This window comes from Anser brachyrhynchus, assembly GCF_964034855.1.
Source record: "Anser brachyrhynchus genome assembly, chromosome: 26".
NCBI lineage: Eukaryota > Metazoa > Chordata > Aves > Anseriformes > Anatidae > Anser > Anser brachyrhynchus.
The window spans coordinates 5,794,593-5,817,242 of NC_137719.1; the positions used below are offsets into that span (position 1 = coordinate 5,794,593).

Below are 22,650 nucleotides of genomic sequence, written 5' to 3' on the forward strand. Positions count from 1 at the left end.
GGAGGCTCAAGCAAGAAACTCTGATTGCTAAATTTATCAGATAGAGTTCTAGCAATTTGTGATAAATCTTTTTCCCTTTTTCCTATCAGGATAACTTAAACATTTGAAGTAAGTAATAGGACAATGTACCAACTCCTTGATTTTATAAATGACAGATTTTTTAGTTGGCTGATTTAGTTTGAATGTGTAAATATGTGTAAACTCGGGTTTTTTATTTTACTGCATTAACTGTCATAACATTGAATGATCTGATAATTCCTCGGTATTGCTGAGCTGCAAAGGACTATTATTCTGAATTGAATTTTTATTGACTTTTCTCTGCACTGTGATTTCCCAGCCCCATAACGTGGCAATATGAGTAAAAATCAGAATGAGGCAAAGCAGGAGGAGCCATGTGTTGGGACTTTCAAACCCATTGCTGTGATACCAGTTCTTCTGCAAGCTACATCCCCAGCTGCCACCTATAAATGCAGATATCGCATTAGCCTAGCAGGCACTCCAGAGAGCGCTCTTCATTTCTGCTCTATGTAATGTCATACTGACTGGGGCTGAGTGTTGCATCCGAGCACGGTGTTCCTCTGCTGGCCATTTGCTCTGCTGCTTTTCCTTGCAGCCATGTTTTTTGTTCTTGAGTGTGAAGATGTAGGCACTTTTTAGTACTCCAGACAGAGCAAATGAATAGCTGCCAGTAGATGTCTGTAACAACTCCCCTCCATGAGTTTCCAGAGCTCACCCTTTCATGGACCTGTGCCACCCCATCTGTGGTGAACAACACAGCTACTTAATTTGGTGCACGGATTTCTGACCTAGAGAATGCCCTGTAGAGGGCTAGAGATGAGAATGTGCAGATCTAATTTGTGATAGCATACGGAACTTGTAACCATTTCAGAGATTTTTCACAGCACCTGTCACTGCGATGTGTAGTGTCGACTTCTTTCCTTTTTTCTTTTTTTTTTTTTTTGAACGTATAGCCTTGAGGTTCTAAATTGTGAGTTGAGTCCAAAGCATTACAGCACTTTATATTTCTCAGAAAAAGCAGGTAAGTATGTCTTTCTGGTAGTGCGGAATGCAGAGAAAGCGAGAAGATGGATCAGACTCCATTTTTCATCCTAATAAAGACATTTGTAGGCACAACTGCATCTGAAGTGTTAATGAATGAGTTTTTAAGTAGCATACTGAAAAAAAAGATTGGTTATCTTTGTGAAAAAAATCATCATTAACAAAGGATCATAAAAAGGAGAATACATGCACTACATGAATCTTTTCTCTAGTGACTGGCTGGCTTGCTAAAATAAGTCTTAATGTATTTTATAAAATATATTAAAGTGTAACTGATTCAGAGCCTCTGCTGTTTAAGGGGCTGTATTTCATGAAGTGTAAGCAATGGAGAAAATTAAATCAGTAAATCCACACTGTGGAATTTGAGACACTGTTTGAAGAAAATGAGTATGTCTAATGGAAACATCCTAACTCTCAAAGCACATGTTGTAAGTAATATTCCTTCTGTTATGCTTCCCTTTCACTACAAGCAAAACTGTACATAATCACGGGCATACCTGGGTCAGGTCAATGTCATTAGGTACAGGTTTTCTTGATGTCTGTTGTGATTTACCCAGAGACTTGCACACAGAAGTCCTGTGGTCACATCAGTGTGACTCAGACAATAAGCCTGTTTTCTTATCCTTAATTATTGGCTTGGCCATGGTATCGGGGTATTTCAGCTTCTGAACTGAAGCAGTCTTGTTGGCCGGTTTGGAATGCGTCCAGAGCATGCATCTGACTCTGGGAAATTGGCATGCAGAGATGGTAGCGTTTGCTGGCCCTGTGAACCTTCTCTCACCTTACTTTGCTGATAATGCAGCCATGGGGCTGGTTGTTCTCATCTAAATGTATAGGTTCTGCTTTGCTAGTGTTTTTCCTTAAAGAAAAGAAAATCTGGGTTTCTCCATGGGGAGAAAGTTTGGAAAAAATGTTTTTCAGAGTTTTTTGTTGAAGTGTTGAATGTAATACCTCACTAGCTTTCTCTGTCGTTTCCCAACCTCCCGTAAAGCAAAATGCTCTGATACTGGTCTTGTGCCTGGATTCTAGGCCAGAGGTGGGAGTCATTTAGGCACGTAGACCTCCACTTTGCTTATTATGTCCTCACCTTTGCAGTCCTTGCTCTGCTTATGGAAATAATACCAGGAGTTGTTCACGTGCAATTTGGTTTAAGGAGGACCAAACCAATAAATACTGTAGTATCTACTAAATTTCTGTCCACACCATAAGATAGAAAAATTGAGTTCAATCTAGGCATGGGCAGGGGTCCCGCATGATTTTTATCATCAAAATGGAAAGTAAATCAATATTCCTAGATAACGTCATGCTGGAATATTGCCTAGGGTACATGTTCTAAAGCAAATCTGTTGGAATCCTAGGCAAACCTCAAGTTCGTGTGCACTCTTTTTTCGTTTATGCTAGATTGCACAGCCTCCCTCCAGCAATCAGAGCTTCTTTTTTTTTTTTTCTTTTGGATACTTGGTACTGGATAAATCAATCTAATTCTTCTCCCATCCTTCCCTCCAGTTTGCAGTATGCAGGCAATCTAAACAAACGTACAGGTTAGAACATTTTATAAAATACCCTGGCACTGATCTAAGGTAGCATGCACTAAGAAAATAATTCACCCAGCCTCAGATTCGTTCTGTTGGTGCAAACAACACCCTCCAACAGTACCTGTAGTCACCCACTTTCTTAAAGATGGAGAAAAGGAAACTGAGCTATAGATGTAGTATCTCTCTACCTCTGTTCATCTGCAGAAGAATTGTAACTGTCAGTTGTCCATTGCTTTTCACACATCCTTAAGAATATGCAAGGCAGTGTAGTTACTTCTGTAGCCTACACAGTATTGCCTGGGGAAGAATGGCTTTTGGAATACCTGTATCTCAGCATTTGAACTCTATTTACCCAGGTAAAGTTGCACTGAAGGTATAATGAATTATTGCATTAAACTCTCTGCAGATTTACGGAAAAACTTTGAGCAAGACCCGCAAGGGAAGGAGGTTCCTATCGAAGGGATGATCGTTCTCCACTGCCGGCCACCTGAGGGAGTCCCCGCAGCTGAGGTGAGGCTTTCTGTGTCTTACTGGTGCCTCCTGGGCTGGTGGGAAATGGGGAGAGAAACAAAAAGGGCTCAGGTACCATGTGGTTTTCATGGCTTAATATTGGTTACAGTGTAAGTAAACACTTTACAGAGTAAGTAAAAAATACTTCGTGTTTTTGTTACTCATTCAAAAAATACAGTGTTTAAAGGTGAGCAAAAAGTTTTCAAATAAAAGCTATTTAAATTCCGTGTGTTTTCTTTGAGACCCAAAGACACAAATTATGACCTATTGAGTAAATAGGTACATTTCTAACTAACGTGGTTTGCTGAATTGATTGCGTGCATTTGGCTGGTTTTTAACTTCTGCATAGTTAAATAGCCAAGCAGTGCTATCCTTGTTGGAATTCAACCACTTGGGAATTATTGGGAATTGGGGAGATAATTTTAGAATTACCTGCTTTACAGTCAACAATCAAATAAAATATCTCTTTTATGAAAGTTAAGAATTGCATTGAATGAAAAACTGACATTTTAATTGTTTTCTACAGATAAAAATTGTAGAGTTCTCAGTAAACCCTGATTTACTGATGTTGATTGTAAAATTGTTATTGCTGCTAATAAAGCCGGTAAATCTTAACAGGTCATATCTGTTGTGGACAGTAAAATTTCACATAAAGGCTCAGCATGCAAGGCTAATTCTATGCTCATCAAGGTAAACAGTCTACTGGAAATAATTCAGTGGCTTTAGAAAGTGGGTATCAGACTCAAATAAATAATGATTATAATCTGTGGCAGTAAGCTTGAGGTTATAAACTCTTCTGGTATGTTCAAGTTAAGGAAGACCTGACCTCTTAAATAAGTGGATGAGAAATAACTGAGATAGCGCGTTAAGTGTTGCTCAATAATTGTTATGTCTGTGCATGTGGGTACCAAGATGTGTAGAACATTGCAAAACCTAGGGCTGGCAACAAATCAATGTCTTTTAAGCAAGAATTTATTTCTTTAGAGTTTGGATAAAGCCCTAGATTAAAACGTAAGGCTTGAAAGTAATGATAGGTGAAGCTTGTGCTTGTTTCATTAGATGCAAAATAGATGCTAATTGTGGCATTCTTTTTTTGGTTGTTTTGTTTTTTTAATCTGTACTCTGCATGGACCTGGAAATGCAAACCGAAACCAGAATGGATAGGAGATTCATGCCCCATTTGTGTCACCAATATCTGTCTGAATCCCTTAGAGAAGATTCTGATTATTCTATTCCATCAAGTGCAGAAGTGCAGGAACATTATTTTCCCAAAGAGCACACATTTCCTATGCTTGCCGTAGTCACAAGTTAATCTAGCGATTTATTTCTGACAATGGCTATGAATGAATGATGTAGTCAGACCTCTAATCACGCAATGCAGTTCAATAAGAGGCAGCTCCTTTACAACTGGAATGAAATTCAAGTTCAGCTCAATTATTTATGTGAGCCTGCCCCATTATCAACAATATAAATCTTCATCTCTGGAATTGTTTTTCTGCAGCTTAAAGGTGTTGAAGACTTGTTAAACCTAGGGACAGAAATATTAAAAGTAAATGTTCTTTATACAGATCTCCTACACCATAGCTTAATCCTAAAAATCCTAAGTCATTAGTCCTATAAGAAATGGAAAGCGGGGGCGTTGGTGGTGACAGCTGACAGTTTCCTAGGAAGCACTGGGAAGGAGACCTGTTCTTTCCCACTACTCCTGTCTGCATTGCTAGTCATTCCTCAAATATTTTTACCTCAGTGACTTTAACCATAACTGATATTTCCTTTTTTAAAACTGAGTTAGTGGATCTCAGCATAGTTCTTAGTGGGCAGAGGTACTTGGTACTGCCTGCATTCCCCAGCCCTATTTATGCCATTATGTGCCATCAGTGGCAACCCCTTACTGTGCTTTTGTGCAAGAAAAAGTGTTTGAGCAGCAGCGTTAGGGGTCCACATCTGAGAATTCCTAAGATGTCATAACAGTCAGCATCTCTGCCAATGGTGCCTCTTAGTGCTAGTCTTTGTTTTTCTTTATTTTGGGGGTGAGATGTCAGGGATGACTGGGTGATCATACAGTGATCAAGACCAAGTTCCACGTTTAGTTTTAATGGGAGAAATTTCCATTTCTGTTCCAAAATGAATAAGGCTTCAATAGCTCGTCATCAGTAGCAATGAAAATATCTGGATTAAATTTGCTTATTTGTATTAATTTCTGCACACAGCATATATAAAAGCAGTTAGGAGAACATGGATTAAAGGTTTGGATCCATAGTTTTAAAGTATCCAAACTGTATATGGCTTAAAATTTGACTCGTATAAAATAATTTACAAATAATGGAAGCTAATGTACCATTGTCAATGCTCTGCATGCTCACAGAGTTCACTTTTAGTAAATAGTCTTTAAGCTGAATAACATATTAGTGAAAGCAAACAATCAAGGAGGATTACAAATAAAGAACTGCGGTATTCTAATTCAGTGTTAATTTTATACAGGCATGAATCAAGAGCACCAAATCCTGCTGAGGCAAGCGCTGATTTTAATGCTGCTTTGAAATGCGCTGTACTGTCTTGACTCATTTAGCAGCAAATTTTAGTAGCTTGTGTCAGCTGGGTCTTAAGTAAGAGACATAGAAGAAGCATCTCTAAATCTGCATCTTCTTTCCAAGAATTTGATTATGGTCTTCATAGACCCAAAGTCGATCTCTTGTGCATGAGATGCTATTAAACGTGCCTGATGTTTACTACTAATAAATCCTCATGTGGCAGTAGCAGCTAAGAGAATTGAGTACCTGAGGTATTGTTTTACCCTTTCAAATAGTTCAGATAGCATTAGCAAAGTACTGAACCATTTTTTATTCTGCAGCAGTAAGAACAGGCAGGATAGGCACCTGCCTCTAAATGTGGCAGTATCACATCCACAAACCGTGCTCTGTGGAGCTCCGCTGATCTGCTCCTAGCGTGCTGCCTTTCAGCTTGTGTGCAGGGCCAGGATTGAGCTGCCTTCAACCACCCTGTGTTCCGCCCTGTATTCCTGCCTCTGCTGCCTTTTTCAGGTTTCTCATCTCCAAAGTTTGCTCCTGCAAAGAGAGGAACGTAAGAAAATTCTGCAGATCTTTGCTTTGGGAGGTTGCTGAGTGTGGGGAACATTCTGTGTGCATTGCCACAGCAGTGAGAGAATAAGAAAACGCAAATCCTGACACTAGTCATATTGTAAAAGGGTTTTAAATCTTCTTCTTGTGCATTTGCATGGCAAGCAAAACAGAGCTGGTGAGCAGCTGTGCTTGCAGGCATCAGCACCCAACCCAAATAAATTCATTTTTTTTTATGAGTTAAACATCAAAACAAAAAAGAAAATCCGTCATTTTAAGTAGAGCATCTGATAATCCCCTGCTGCGGCAAATGTTGATTTAAATATAACAGAATCTCTGCTGGCACGGGCTTGATGGGACCAGAGCCATTTCCTTCACAATTGATGCGGAGTTGGCCTAGAGAAGAGACAGTTCTGGCTTCCAATCCCCACAACAGATTCTCCCCATAGATATGTTTATTAATTGTGTGCAATAGGGGCTTCATTTAGCTCAGAGTGTATGCAGTAAGGCAGTTGTGGTATAGTACAGGAGCTGGATAAACTCTCTGATGAATCCATGTCTGCTGGTGGTTTTTGTTAGGCTGCCGGGTGGGTACCTTGGGCTCAGATCTCCAGGCCTGATTCTCGTCTTGCTGAGACTGTTTCGCTCCACAGATATGAGAGGAACTATTTTGGTTTTCATTGGAATGATGAAAATCAGAGGGAAGGGAGGCTGAGCTCTCCTCTCTGAAAATGTGGAGTTTGAATATTGAGTTTGCCAGAGTGACAACTTCAGTCAGCCTTGCTGCTGTTGACTGTCTGCATCTCTTTACAAGGCCAGCCTCGTTCATTATATGTGACTTGTTGATTTGGGAACATTTGTGGGGAAAAAATCATCAGTAATCCAGGGAAGAAGGGCTTCTCTATATTAAAAAGACATTTTTAAGAATGGTGTATTTGATGCTGCCATTAATACACAATGTGTTTCTTTAAGCTGCATTAACTGCCGGTCTGACTGACCGGTAGTCTTCCTTCTGCTTCCTCCTCCCTTCACGCACAAATTTCTGCTGTTAGAAAGCTTTACTGCAGCTTACCAGCCAGATCCTGGGCATGGTGCAGAGCAGCTTATCCTAGCCGAGATACGTGTCTGTTCAGTCCCTGCGGCACCTTGGGTAAGTGCATGGCTCCCTGCCAGGCTCCGTGAGCTCAGAGCCCATCGGTTTGTCCCTAAAATATAAAAGATACATTCACAGACTCTTCTCCTAGAGTCAGCCCCATGTATGACCCGCCTCTGCAGCTATTAAAAATGCATCGTTATTACAGTAACGTGCTCATCATACTTGTGTATGTTTTATGTTTTGTCTGGAGCACAGTGCTTTACTCTCTGTATGTGTGGTTTTGCACTTACTGTTGTGAACGTTAATTTTACTACTTTGCACTATTCTTAGGAACACCCAGCAGTTATTCATGCTGCACTCCCTTGTCTCACACCAAGGAAGTATTGCACTGGTTTCAGATGATTTTTAGAGCGTGTCCTTAGCTTACAGCTTCACATAAAATACTCTCTGCATTCAGGTGTAGCAAAGACTCAAGTCCTGTGTGTAGCTTGGAAGTGGCTACGGTTCAGCCTTGGAAATGTGAAACAAAGACTAACTAGAGCAAATGAGGTGTAGCTTAGGTTAAAAATGCAAGCGGAAGGTTTAAGTGGAAAACTGAAGTTACAATAGGCCTCAAATTTGGTTGCAAAAGCAACAGAAAAACCAGGAGGGGTTTGCCCTGGCCATGTTGTGTCAGTTCAAAGTAAGTCTGCGGGGTGCGTTGCTCAGTTTGTCTGCTGACCAGTTCCTTCTGAATTCCTGAGTGTGACTGTATCTGTTACCAGGTAATGCTGCTTCCCCACCCTGAGCCCAACTAACTTCAAAGTCAGTAGATTTGACGTGCAGGGCTGACAAAGTGTGAACTTTGGGCATTTTCACACTCATGCCCACTCTGCTTGCCACTCTGATAATTGTAAACTCACAAGAAAGCAATAAATTAATGGGTGTGCAGGAAGGCACTAATTGCAAGGTGATGTTGGCAAAACAGATGCTTCAAGTGTGAACAGCAACAGAACTGGCATTAAGATGCCTCCTTACCCCTGAGACAATTGAAATGAATGCAAGAAATGGAGAAATTATACATGAGATGCAATGACAGTAGAGTTCAAGTATTCCAGAGATAGTCTGCAATGTCTAGGAAGATTGACAGCCTCAACATGCTGGGTTTTGGAAAAGAAGGAATCATTTAGCACTTGTCAGCCAGCAGCCTCTAAATAACTTAGCTAGGATATTGTTTTCAAAGAAAGAGGGAGAAAGGAATGAAGCAGAAGAGAGGAAAACCTAATAATAAAAGAAGGGAAAGCCCATTTTAAAAGAGAGAAGGTGTTATGTAGTGCCTAATGGAGTTCATTCATCTATCCTGATTTTTCATTTCTTTTCCCCCTTCCCCAAGTTCTCAAGTATTTTCTCTTCATTCATCTCAATCCTGGAAAAAGGTTTATCAGGAGACAGTTCTGCAGTCCATCTTGGGATCTCTCAAATAGCAATATGCTGAAAGCCAGAGCCGTACGTGTGGTTCTGTCAACAAGTGGTGCACACTGATTTTGCTTTGTGTTCATGTAATTCCAGTGGTTTTTAAGCAGTGCTCCGTTTTATAGAGTACAGCATATAATAAGGCCTTTTGTTTCCTCTCCTATACATCTTCTCAAGTGAATTTCCTGACATATTCTTTCCCTATCTGCTCAGCTAACCTTTACTTTTAGTCTTTTTTAGATAGATCCTTTTGCTGCATTTGACATGGTTGCTGCTCTTTCTGTATATTGAGTGTTAGCATTTTCAGTCTCTTCTTCATTCTGTTCAATACTTTCTCCTCCTTCTCAGCTTAAATAATTCTTCTTGAAAGCGTATACTCTTTGAGGTCTTTTTCCTTTTGTTCCCCTTCAGCATACAGCTGGCCCCTTGGGGGCTAAAACAACATTCGACAGGTTCAGTATGCAGGACTAGGAAGGTAAAGTGGGATTTTGCACTTGATGTCATTTACAGTCCAGTAATGCAACTTTGAGATGTTGCCACATTCCTTAAGAGAAAATCTGTAACCCTTTGCATGCATATTCACAAATATAAAGGAGTCAAATACATCTGAGGCCCTAAACCCCATTGTTCTGTTTTTACAAACCTGAGCTTTAAATCGATACACAAAGTGCAAAGCAACAGGGGTGCAAGCTGCAAGTTTCTTTAATGGGTATTAACCCCTCCTCCTCAAGAAATTCATTGTTGTACTGCTATTTTCTCTGTATTACAGTCATGCTATTAACATGATATAGTGCTGATCATACCTATTACCTTGACTGTATTAAAGCAACTTTGGTAAGATTTCATATCCATAAAGCTGGCAGGTTGGTAACCCTAGTCATGCCTTAGTGTTTTCTTGTTCTCTTGCCAAAGGATATTTTTCTTTTTACTAATTTTAAGAACATACTGAGCACTAGAGTCAGAGCCTCTCAGTGATGTGTTCATTTACTTGAAAAGTGAAACAATGAAGAACGTGGACAACTTGGTTCTGTCCTTTTGTGCAGTTCTGCACCAGTTTGGGTGCAGCGTCTGGAATCAATCTAATAGATCCTGGTGGTTTGCAACAGTCAGCAAACAGAATAAATTATAGCATCCTCCCTAGTTCATTGGCGGTAATTCCTTCAAACTGTCTGGTTCTTGATAGTCATGACGTTGCACTCTGTGACTGTTGCCAACCCAGTCTTGAACTGTAGCCTGGAAAGGACTTGGTCAGTATGCGTTTGGTTAAGTGTAGGCTTATCTCTGTTCTGTATGTTTTATGCTATTAGTGCTTCAGAGAGTTAAAAAAAAATAATATTTCACAATTATTTTGGACATGGGAGCAAAAAAAGTGCTTGCTTTTTTAGCTAGTAAATTTTTAGACAACTGGTTTTAAAATCCTTTTGATATTTTGGACAGGTGTTGTGATACATTGGGAGCACACTAGTAATGAATCTTCCGTCGGTGACAGAAGGGCCCTACATTTCTCAGGCTGTCGTAGGTTGTTCCTGTTTAATTCAGTGAGCTTGCTAATCAGGTGGTTCTTTATGTTTCTTTAATTGGATAGCAAACTTTCATATTCTGTATTGAAATTAACCATCAGGAGTTTCCATTGTGTCCTTGAGACCTGTGCTTGATGTGAATTTAGTATGACTGAATTTGAAGATGGGCATAAAACTGATCCTCCTGTTCGCGCTCAAGTGCAACACCTTTTGGAAGCTGCCCTTGAAGTACACGCAGTTGGCCTGTGGTGGATTTAATAAATTCTATCATCTTTTGTAGTTACTGCAGATTTATACTGTTTCTTAGAAATGTCAGGCCTTTTGTATCGAAGAGACATATAAACCGTGATATTAGAGATTACTGTTTCTAACCCTCAGGCTTTCAAATAAATAAAAACAAAACTAAAAACCTTTAGCTTACTGGATTCTGCTCACCTTTGCTAAAGCAGTGCTACAGTGCTGCTGCTGCCAAGTGTGAGACCTACAGCTTTGTGCTGAAAATGGTATTAGCTCAGGGGAGCCAAGTCCCAGCTAGAAATACCTGATGGGGAACGCTATATTGAAGTAAATCTGAACAGAAGTTGACCTTAAGATTTATTCTAAATCTCTTTTATTATAAATAAATACTTCCTGAGACTAAATCTCTGAATAGCTCATAATTTGAGCATTAGTAGCAACTTGCAGATCTTTCTACATCTACTGTCTGAATAGACTTTTTTGTAATAAAAGGGCAGCTGTTGTACCAAGCCATTATTGATGAGTGTAAACTTGTCTTGAGAGCTCTGCAGAGGTTTGTGGAATACTCTAAAATATCTTGATCATTTATACCCATATCTATATATTCAAGGTTTAAATGTGCTGCATCCAGCTACTTTTTCAAATGTTTAACACAAATTTTGACACCTTAATGGACTGCTGTAGATGTTTCAGTGAATATCTGCATGAGTTCTGATGGTTTATTTACCGCTATAGCTTTTAATGAAAATGTAAAATAATTTCTCTTCTGGGCAGTACGTATCCCGTTGCAAACACATCAACAAAATATGAAACTCACATAAAATTCAAAAGCAGCAAGTATTCTGAAAGCAGCGAGAGTCATTACTGCCTACTTTGCATAGGCTCGTGTATTTATGGGACTTGCACACATACTGTAAAACGTAATATGGCAGGATAATGGTATTGTAGTAAAACACTGGCAAAAAAGGCTGGTGAATTATAGTCTTCAATGAATCTTGTTTCTAGTTATATAGAACAGAGTATGATTACTAAATGTGAACGGCATGCATTTTATAGAGTTTGTTATAGATCTCGAGTCTTGTGTCTGAAATATCAATATTTGCTTTACTTTTAAGGTACATTAGTTACAAATACAATAAGTGTGTTTCATTTTACATCAGATCTGTTTCACTTTGAAGACTGAGCTCGGTGTGTGCAATATGTCTCAAGGATTATTTATCTAAAACCAAGCTCTTCTTAAAAACTGGTTTTACTTAAGCAACTACTGCAGCCAACTTTCTTACAATTTCCCATAATTTTAGGATTGTAAGAAATTTAGTGGTTAACTTAGACATGACAAAATTACACGATTGCATTTAGAACGTTGAAATAAATTCCTTTTTCTTTGGAATTATGAAGGAATTATGCAAATTCTTAATTCTTGGTGCTAGTTATGACAAGCAGGTTTCAACATTTCAGCCCTTCTGACTGTTTCTCAGCAGTTGGTTAGTTGCACGTATGCCTAGGGTTTAGCATCCTACAAATTACCCTTACTACATTTCCAGAGTCAGGCCACATCATGTGAATCCTTGAGCAGATCATCATTTTTAGACTCAGTTGTCTAAGACTGTCTTTGGGGAGACAAGGTTCTGTTAACTACAGAACCACTCGCAAAGTGAAGAGCAATTACTCATTTAGCTGGGGAAAATAGACATTTCTCCCAGGAATGCACATCGTTACTGCTTTTATTCTTTGTCTGCTACTCCTCCAAGAATCCAAAGAAACTTAGATTCTTTTATTAGACACTATCCAACACTGTACACGTGGTGAAAAAGTGCCACAGATTAAAGCAGCAGTTACTATGCAAATAAAACCGAATGGCTGCTTCTGTGGACAAAGCAGTTCTGAACCCACTTAGAACGTAAAATTCTATTGAAGATTCTCTACCTTCCCTTTAACGTCCTTTTATCAGTTCTCAACATACCCTACCAAATGAGACAGAGCAACCTCTAAACGTTGATTCTGTTTTACTGAAACCATGCAGCAGCTTACCCATAATTGCTCAGTTTAATTATTCTAGTAATGTCTGCACCAATTTTATTTGCTCTGCGTTTTAAAATTCTCTGTTGCACGCAAACACACACAGACAAAATGCGCCCTGTTCAGTTGAGGCTTTTAGCTGCTTCATCCTTTTCATTTTTCATGCTTTCACATCCAATAGAGATTGAAAAACGTGCAGTTATTGTGGATAATACACGACATGCTGGTCTGGACTGATTGTGTTCAGGACATCACAATCTTACACAATAATATGTAGGCCCACTTTATTCTATAAAACATCTGCTCAATTAAAGCCTTTTGTTTAAGCCTTTGACTGTGTTTCGCACAAGCCTGAACAACACAAAAACAGAATCAAGATTTTGTTTATTTTATATGCTGTTTCATCTTTGGTCAAGTCTGGTATTCGTTCCTCGCCCTTCATCATCCCGCCTCTTTGAGAGAAAGGCTTCCATGTTATCCTTCTGGTGTTTTTTTTCTTGTGGATTTTTTTTCCCTGAAGCACTTCATCTTCAATGCCCTGAACATATTTTTTTATTATTATTATTCTTAAATTGTAATACACAGAGTACAGAGCCTGGAGTCATACTCTGTAGAGGTTCAAACAAAGAACAGGTTTCAAAGCAAAAAAGGCTTCTGATTATCAGTGCTTGTAAGAACCACTTTAATGCTATTGCTCAATATGCTAAAATAAAAAGCCTTAGATTTCAGTTATTCTGTATAAGTGGGGAATAAAAAAAGACCATGGTTTTGCATAGAACTGGTAGCCTTTTAAATATATTACAGAGATACAAGTCTTTTTTGTTAGCTGTATAAATTTCGAGGCAACACAGCCAGCTATATACATTGGGTTATCTGGTTGTGCAGCCTGAGTTAGTGGTGAGTGTGCATTTTTCCTTTATGCTTTGTTATGATCCCGTTTTTAAAGATTTTGCTGCTAAGCTATTTAACATTGTAATGGGTGTTATTTTGGATACTCCTTCTTGAACATTGCAAGCTCTTGAAATTTTACAGGGAACTCACACTGTCAATTCAGTACTTTTTTTTTCTAATGTTTGTCCTGTCCTTGTCTCTAATGTTTGTCCTTGTTTCCACTCCAGACAGCTGACTAGCAAACAAACACCCCTCTTAAAGCATACCTGAATGAGCAAACAAGGTCAGCCAGGTGTGCTGCATGAGTCACACACAGCTGGCTTCCGAGTCCCTGCATATAAAAAAAGTGTTTTAAGACTTTGACTGTCTTGTATTGTTTTAAACGCTAGTGTTAACAAAATGACATGGGCAAATAAAATAACGCTTTTGAGTATTTGAGCCCCAAGAGGAATTTCTAACTGGCTTCTTGCAGGGAGAACCTGAGCATTTTTTGTGTATTCAGTGTTGTTGCTCATCACAGAAGGCCTGCCAGTCTCCAAAGGCTCTCATAGCTGTCCAAAATGAGTGTATGTACTGGATTTCATGCGAGCAAGTGAATTGTGCACTGTGTTTTCCTCCAGGAGAAAACATGGTGGTTTTTTCCACATCTGAGGTTTGTCTTGTTCTAAGTATCTCAGCCCACCCAGGAGCTGCAGGCGGGGGTCAAGAAATAGAAATGCTGAAGCAAAAGACTTCTGAACAGGATTGCTAAAATGTAGGGGAAAATAGTGAGAGAACTTCCTAGTTCCTCCGAATAGATGATTCCCTTTTATAAAGACACTGCTTTGGGCTTTTCTGTTTACCTACACCGCTTTGCAGTGGTGTGTGTTTTTCTGGTACTATTTCCAGAACGTCCTCAGTTTGAATGCTTGAAGATGAAAAGGTAAGTTACAAGACTTTGTCATTATGTCAGAATTATAAATGATAAAATTGTGTGAAAGAGTCCTATACAAGGATTAGGAAACTTTAGTGCATATTTTGACAGAACAGCACAGTCAGAGGCTTTATCGGTGCCGGTCACTGTTCAGCCAGCAGAAGGAACGATGCTGCGGTTATTTGCTAGGCAGCGCGTGTGCCTAGGGGTCTGGTTTGTTTTCTGTCCCTGATGCCCACAGGTTACATCTTCAGCATGTTTGGCAATCTTCTCCTGATACTTACGCCTTTATAGTATGACAAACCTGATGTATTTCTGAGTCCGTGAGGAGCATATAGCACTTCTACACAACACTTTCATGTGCAGCTGCTTTTATTCCCCTTCCAGTGGGATTCAAACTTCTGAACTTGAATGCTGAAAGCAAAGGTCTGTGAGCAGAAGGATCAAATCTGTTTGGTAGAAGGCTACATTACCCCCTGACTGGCAGTTTATTTGCCTCACGTAGACAGGAATTACGTAAGACCTCTTCAAAGCTCCAAAGAAAACGTGTTTTAGTGTTGTTGGGTTTCTTTTTCCTTTCCTTTTTCCTTTCCTTTCCTGCCAAATTCATTCAAAATGTCAGGAATACACGGTACAATTTGAGTTGAGGCAAAATAAATAAATGTAGGAAGTAAGAGCCTGCTAGGGCTCGGTTCTAGGCTGGGTACAGGTTCTGGAAGAGCATTGCTGCTCACCAGGACAAAATTCAGTTTTGGTACAACTTGTGTGAAATAAAACAGACTGCATTAGCCATTTTTGATCCTCTTACGTTAGGGCCCATTTTGGTAAATTGCACTCAAAGTCATAACAGGAGCAGCTGGTTTACTGTCAATTGTGACTAGTGCTCTAATCAAGAAGGGGGAGGCGAGAAGGGAACAGGCGAGATGTCTGTGGAGTCAAGTGTTTCCATTTCTACTACAGTTCACTGCGGATTCAAATATCATCTGCTAGAAAGTGAGTATCTTGTGCTGAACTGTTGCTACCCATGTGTTCACAGTGTTTTTTTCTTAGTCTGCTAACTGCCTTTGATGCTGTTCTTGCTCTTCCTTTCTATTTCTGTGACTTCTGTACAACTAGGTTTTAGTTTTACATCTAAGCTTCTCCATGTCTCCCTCTCAAAATAAGGAATCCCCAAACATGTTGATGACTTCTAAGCTGTCTTCTTCCACAAGCAAGGGAGATGTGTACATGCCCTTATGTTCAGGATTTTTTGCATTTTTTTTTTTTAGGATTTTCCCATTCCTGTCGAATCATAGTCTAATTGAGTATTTCCAAACCATTCTATTTCCTGAATCTTCTCACTAGCGCACACTGAATCACACGGAATGTAGTCATAACGCAATCTTTTTTTTTTTCCTTTCTCTGCATATAGGCACATGTATATATGTATGTGTGTAGTTACAATGCAGTGGGACTGACCTTGATGTATGTCCCAATGAGACCGAAGGAAAGCAGAACAACCTAATGATTATATGATGTTCTGTGCTGCTGTAGTCATTGGGAGCTCCACTCAGCAACACAAACAGAAGCTGCTAAGATAAAAGTCTACCCTCGTATAGATGGATTCCTTCCCCTTTTCCCCAGAAAGGGATATTTTACATAGCTTTTTTAAAAAAATAATTATGCTCTTTCTTTATGCTCTTAAAAAAATATTATGCTCTTTCAGAGGTGAAAAGATTGTTGTTAAGTTGAAACAATCAACCTATCCAGCCAGGTACGAGAAAACACCCCCTGGTAGCTACATAAATCGGGATGTTTTACAGCTTCAGAGTAGCAGCCACATTTGTTATTGCACTTTGTATTTGCATTTCTTTATACATCATGCCTTTTATGTTTGAGGTAGTAAGGGTTCTCTATTCAGATTCTGTTGATGCAATATACTTGTGCTGATTATTTTATAATCTGGAATAAATGTCATTGAGGTACCATGAAACTGAAATGCTGAAACATCACAGGTTTAGGGAATGTTTTGCCTCTCTGAACATAAATCTGTACATTTTTAAATTGCAAACAATGTTCCAAGAGAAAGCAGTGAGTTATTCCTGTTGCAAATCTGCTCAACTGCATTTAGTGCCACAGCGTAAGTGTTGCATATTTGTGAACTAAAAACGGTATTTCTTCAAATGTAGAGACAGATTTTAAATACTTTTTTTTCCTGTGCGTAGAGAAGGATGATTCACTAGTGGATAAAATGGATGTTTCTGTTAGTAAGATCTCACAGTTTCATTCTTGAAATTATCATATCTGAATACTTGCAAAGAAGAACAACATTACGTATTCGTGATTCACTGTAACTCTTGAGAACAGTAAAATTATAGCCTTGTTTGCTGTAATGTACAGGAGTACAGAAGTTGCTGTGGTAATCAAGATAAGGAGACCACACAGCCAATCAAAGGGAAGTAATTTATTGTGTGTAGTCTTGGAACGTTTATTCTGATACTACAGAATGCTAGAGCAAACGCTCCTGTTTCTGAACCGCGGATGCAGGCTGGTCGGTCACTGGAATAAATTTACTTGTTAACGAGCTCAAGGTATTGGTAGAGAAATTATCAAAAATACTGCTTTTTTTTTTTTAACACATCAAAGTAAAACAAATGGAAATGAAGTAATCTGTAGTTATCTCAAATGAGACTATGGGAGAGGTAACAATTTAGTAATTGACTAATAGTGAATGTGCAGAGCTGAAGTTAGCCTCCTTCAGGATAAATTGCGAAGGGAGAAGCTGTCTGGCATAAGTAGTTAGATTCAGACATAAATAACTGAAGTTTTAAGAGTTCCCCCGAGTGTAATGGTCAGTGAGTATTACCTACCTGCAAGATGGGAATATGAATATCCACCAAAAGCACGTGAGCGCTGTCAGCATTTACACTGAGGGGGAAGCAACTCCAGTCACATCTCTGAGTGTAGTTAAAGACGGTCACTGCTTCATCTGCATTGCTCGGGTTTTACTGTTAAGTTGAATTCATTGATAACAGATGAAAACACGTTTTTGTCTCCAAATCCATTCAGTTTTTAATCCATGACAATGCGATCTGGCTAAGGGCAATGATTCTTCACTACCTTCCTTCGTTTGTGTTTTTGTAAATGTGGGAAGAGTTGAGAAGGGAGTGCTAACTAAGCAGAGCATCTTGTGCACTGCAAAACCCTGATGAAGGCACAAACAGCAGAGCAGAGAAATAGTGAGCAAAAAGTAGATTGTAATATTTCCCACTTAGGAATACTGCCATTTGATAATATTTCTGCATAGTTAAAATTTTGTCATACGTTCTTGGTTTTGCTATGTTTAAATTTTACACATTTAAAAATACGACAAAAAACTAAGTTGCTGGAGAGAATAATTTTGTGAAGGGTTAGTACTAAAATAATTATTTCCTTGTAAGTGACACAGTGAATGCATTTTTTGTGTGTTGATTCTGAAAGCTCTTCCCTGAATCATATAAAAATTATGATCTATAAAATCAAACTGTCGGTTCTGGTTTAGTTTGACTCACTTCCCATTTTTATTTATTTATTTGTTCATTTCATTTTAAGATTAATAGGCTTAGTAGTTCCTAATATTGATTTGATACTGTAATTTCAGTCTCATCAGTGATATTTTTCACTTAAATTTAGACCCATTCTGCTCAGAGATGCAGTTAATCTCAGGTACAATTCTGGAAAGCAAGTAACAGAGACTACAGTTCTAGTCGGGCTCGTATTCACACTTCCTAGTAGTATGCTATCTGAGCAATACTGCTGCCATTTGGTTTGCAAAGACTGGGACCTTTATTCTAAATTTTCTTGAGAAAAATAATCTGAAGCAAGGGTAGGGATACTACTGTGTTGTGTTTTTTTTAATTACATGCAGTGATACTTGATCAAAAGCAGATAAAAGTGCAAGAGAAGAGATCACTCTATTTGTACCCTTTGTTTTCAATTACTATAAGCTTTCTGTGATGATTTTCTTATCTCCAAGAACTTGGTATAAATGTGATACTGCCTATTGGGATGCTGTGTTAGCAAAACACTGTAAACAACATTTCCAATAATCTTATCTAAAAATGTTTTTTCAGTGTCAACTGCAGATACTATTACTTTCCAAATGTCTGTGCACTGAAAAACAAAACGTCACTGGTGGCACCAGAGTGTTAGCGCTTCGTTTCTTTCTGACCATCATGTTTCACAATACTGAGAAACACACACTTTCTATAGAATAATTTTAAAACAAGATCTGTGAATTACTATATATCCTTAGATTGTGTGTCATGTAGAAAAGAAAAGTTTGGGCATTATTAATGCCGATTCATTCATAATTTTTGCACGGTGGTTAAAACAAGAATGGCATTCCAATTCATGCTAGGATTTATTCCTCCGAGAATAAGAAATAAATGTATTGGGGGACCTGATTATATTTTTTACCCATCAGACAACATACCATTAGCAATGGTACATTTAGCAAATGTATCTTTCTAACAGTGTTTTAAAATAGCATGTCTGAGTCAACCTATTGCTCACCTTCCTCTTCAGCATTACAAATAGAGATGTACATAAAAGCTGTTATCTTTCCCCTTATACCTATTCAAGAGCAGATATGAAATTCTTTTTTTCTCACACCTCCCCCTACGACATTAGCCTTTATGCCCTTCTGGATTATTCAGCAGTATCGGTTTTTGGTAGGGAATTTAAAGCACACAAAGAAAAATGCTTCCTTGCAACAACCGAGTGCATCTCTTCAAAGAGAATGTTCCTGTGCTGCTTCCACAGTATGGCCAACGAGAGTGCAAACTGATTTATGAGTTAATCAATGTGTCAGATTTTTGCAATGAGATTATAGATTCAATCTAACGAAGGACAAATATGCTTACCAGAACAGTATGACTGTGATTAAACGATTCAGTAACAATATTCCCTCAGTGGATTAATTTTAAAAAATGCAGCAGGTACAGTTGACCTGCTTCCTTTGTGTTGCTAGCAGTAGGCTCCTTGCAAGGAAGATTAATGTTTTTTGATCGTTTTGATAAAACAGCTGTGTGATCACAAAGGTAGATGTGAATGGTTTGGGTCCAGCAAACTGGCTTTTGTTTTTTATTAATCTCCCACGATGACTTATGCTGATGGGAGGCTTCTTGTATGTATTTGTTCTGAGTATTAGAGTGGAAAGCAAAATAAAACTGTAACAAAGATAGGCTGCCATCTTAATTCGTCATTGTAATTGGAGCACCTGCCCCACCTATACTTCCATTCTAACTGTAACAGCAAGGAAGATTTCTCAAGCTAGACACTGGCACTTCTAGAAATACAAATTTCATGCTAGATCTAGCTCAGTCTTGAAGGGAATGTATCTTGCTTCCTTCCATAAAACACTAGGTCACTGCAAAGCCATTTTTAATAAGGCTTTTAATCTTTTAAATAATAAATCTTTAATCTTTTAAAGATTTGGGAATATGAGACTTAAATCTATGATAAGGTAGAAAGAATTTTTTCTAGCTTGAGGCCTGAACTGATTACTGTGGGGGGAATATTCACAAAAGCTAATGTTAGCCTAGTGATATAATCTCCCTAGGCTTGCTGTAGAGTCGGTAGAGAAAGTGTCAGAAGCCTGCCATACCTGCATGAGGAGGAGAACCTACTGCAAGCATTCTTTATTAAAAGGAATTTATTTGGAGAAAAGTAATTATCTTTCCTTCACACGTTTTATTCTCCAATTAAATAAAAGCTTTCAGATAGGCATTAGATATTTTGATTTTAGAAGTTCTCAGCTCTGCCTTTTTTTCCTTCTTTTTTAATGAAAAGGTGGATTTTCAAGGGGAAGACAGAGTATTGCCTAGTTCTTTTGTATATATTGACAGTGTTCCTTTTGTTCTTAGGGAGCTAAGAGCTCACTTGGAGATGCCTTCTATATTATTTATATTGAATTGCTTAAGTATCTTAATAGGATACAGCAAAAATGGTATTGGAAACAACTTCAAGATTATGTTCACTGCTCAGCAGTTGTCCTTACAGCAGAGTACGAACAAAGATCCAGAGAAGTGTCTCTGAGTCGTGCTTTAATGACTTTTGGTCAGTTTGGATGGCTTAGTTCTGTTAGCTCAAAATTTCATGTCCAAACTTCATTCCTCCCTATTGAAGTTTGTGGGGGAGGATTGTTTATTTCAAAACCGGATGATAGATCTGTCAAACATTCCTGACAAAGGACAGACATAAAAAGGCGCCTACATTTCTGATTATTTTTTGTTACATTTTCTTTAAATAGTCCGTGTACAGAAATACGTTTCTCTTATATCATTTTCTGCCCCTCCAACACACTTTTTTTGTGCTCTTTATATCCAACTTTAACATAAATAGAAATATTTAACAGCTTCATTCTCAAAGTGGTTTTGGATAATATATATTATTAGGTTACATTAGGTTTTGTCTGGTTCATGGAAAGACAGTTTCTGCCTCAGTGCAAGGGAAACATAAGATAGTGGAGACGAAAATTGTGTTTCGTGTAATTACCTGCAATCTCATGAGCAGCAATGTACCTGTTTACTTACTGCATTCTGTACCAGACTTTCTAAATGCCAGTCTGCTGTGCTTACATGTAAAATAGCAAGCGGATCCAGGACTGATAAAACATTTTTATCCGAAAGATGCAAAAACTGTTTTTCAGGAATGTGATGAACAGTGGTATTGGCTTAAAGGAAGGCTAAGGATGTATAAAGAAAGGTTAAGGATCTATTTACTGTTTTCTCCATCTGAGAGAGAATATTTAAAATCTGTAAACTTGACTACTATATAAGAAACATTTGTGCTGCCATAAGTCAGGTGTTGACCTTTCCCATCTTAAAATCATGAAGTGTTTATCTTGCATACAGAAAGCAATTGATTCTTTCTTCAAGAGGAGCTGACATTCTAACTATATTATCTCTGATATATGTGTACTCAGGTTATTGACCACATGAGAAAGTCAGATGTGTTTAAAGGGCAGGACAGTATAATCTAAAAGCGGGAATACCAAGGTCTTTTGTCTTCTGACCTATAAAATTATCATGTGTGCCCAAAAGACCGCTGAGTTGTATTGCTCCTGTTGGGTGTTAAACTCTTTATATTCTCAGACAAGATACCCTGAAAAGAATAGCAAATATAGCCGTGGGCAGCCAGCCAGCTCTTGGGATGTTTAAATTACAGCAACTGATGAAGAACCCTTAAGGTGTAAGATCTTTTAAGGCCCGTATCTGCTATCTGACATACTGTCTTGTCTTCAAGGTTTAAATACTAAGTTTGGTATTAAACAAACAACAACAAAAACACCAAGTAATTTCTATTACTGTAAATAAGAATATTCTTAAGATGTCTTCTTACAGGATTTTTTTACAGGAATTGTAAAAGTTGTACAAATTTGGCAAAGGAATTGATAAGCTTTCCCACAAGAGCGTTACTTCCTCACCTGGAGTTAGCCACCTTTTCTCCCTGAATTTCACAGGTGATGTCTGTGCAAAGGCCTAACAAGTGCCTGTCAAAGTGAAATAAAATGCTCCCAGTGATATTGCCATCAGGCTCAAAAGCAGCTGAGGTTTTGGGGCACAGGAGCCACAACTGTAGCCCCTAAAATGGGCAGAGTTTCGAAGGAAGTGAGCAACCTCCACCAGCACCTTCCTCCAGTTTCTAAACTCAGCTGCGGTCCTGCTTCCGCCAGTATTCTCATGGGTATCTGTGATTCCCCAGAGTGTTTGGACTTGCTGTATGGAAGAGGTGTGTCCATATTATCTGCGTGGACACACACAGAAATAAGGATGATGTACATACATCACTTACGTTGCACAGCGAGACTCCCATCACCTACACCAACTCAAATGGCAGTTGTGGTGCAGCTGACAGGGTTTTTGATGTTGTATACAGTAGCCAGAAATACGGATGAGATGGATAAACCTTATTTTTCAAGAAATAAAGAAATAATTAAAGAGAGTTTGCTAACTCTCATCTTAATCTACCTAGGATATGGTGTATTTAGCTGATTTCATTTTGATAATGCTGTAAGCTTGTCTTTGATAATTGCTTTCTGTAATAGGAACAAATTTATGATTACGCTAATTCATCTGCTGCCACCCAATACGTAGTAGCTGAGTTAATCCATATCTGCCCCTGCATTTCTTTTGTAAATCATTACGTGATTAGCCTTTGTTAGAAATTGATGGCAGTATTTTAATTCTGAGCAGATTTTATTTCAGGGGGAAAAAGATCTCTTTTTATAAACTTACTGCAGTTATAGACAGCCATTTTAGGTCTAGTTCAAGATAAAACACTTAAGATCTTCAGACAGACTAATTCCTAAATAGAAATG

At 38.5% G+C, this 22,650-nt stretch overlaps 1 protein-coding gene across 11 annotated transcripts in view; it reads left to right on the plus strand.

The window, feature by feature from the left end:
* UNC5D (unc-5 netrin receptor D) overlaps positions 1-22,650 on the plus strand; it is a 211,888-nt gene that overhangs the window by 146,032 nt on the left and 43,206 nt on the right. For 10 of the 11 annotated variants that reach the window (XM_080568468.1, XM_080568474.1, XM_080568469.1 and 7 more), the window contains one exon: positions 3,001-3,104. In XM_080568468.1, coding sequence (XP_080424594.1) covers positions 3,001-3,104 — 104 coding nt within the window. Of the gene's footprint in view, positions 1-1,357; positions 1,488-3,000; positions 3,105-22,650 lie in introns of all 11 variants that reach the window. The other variant, XM_080568466.1, reaches the window with a different exon arrangement.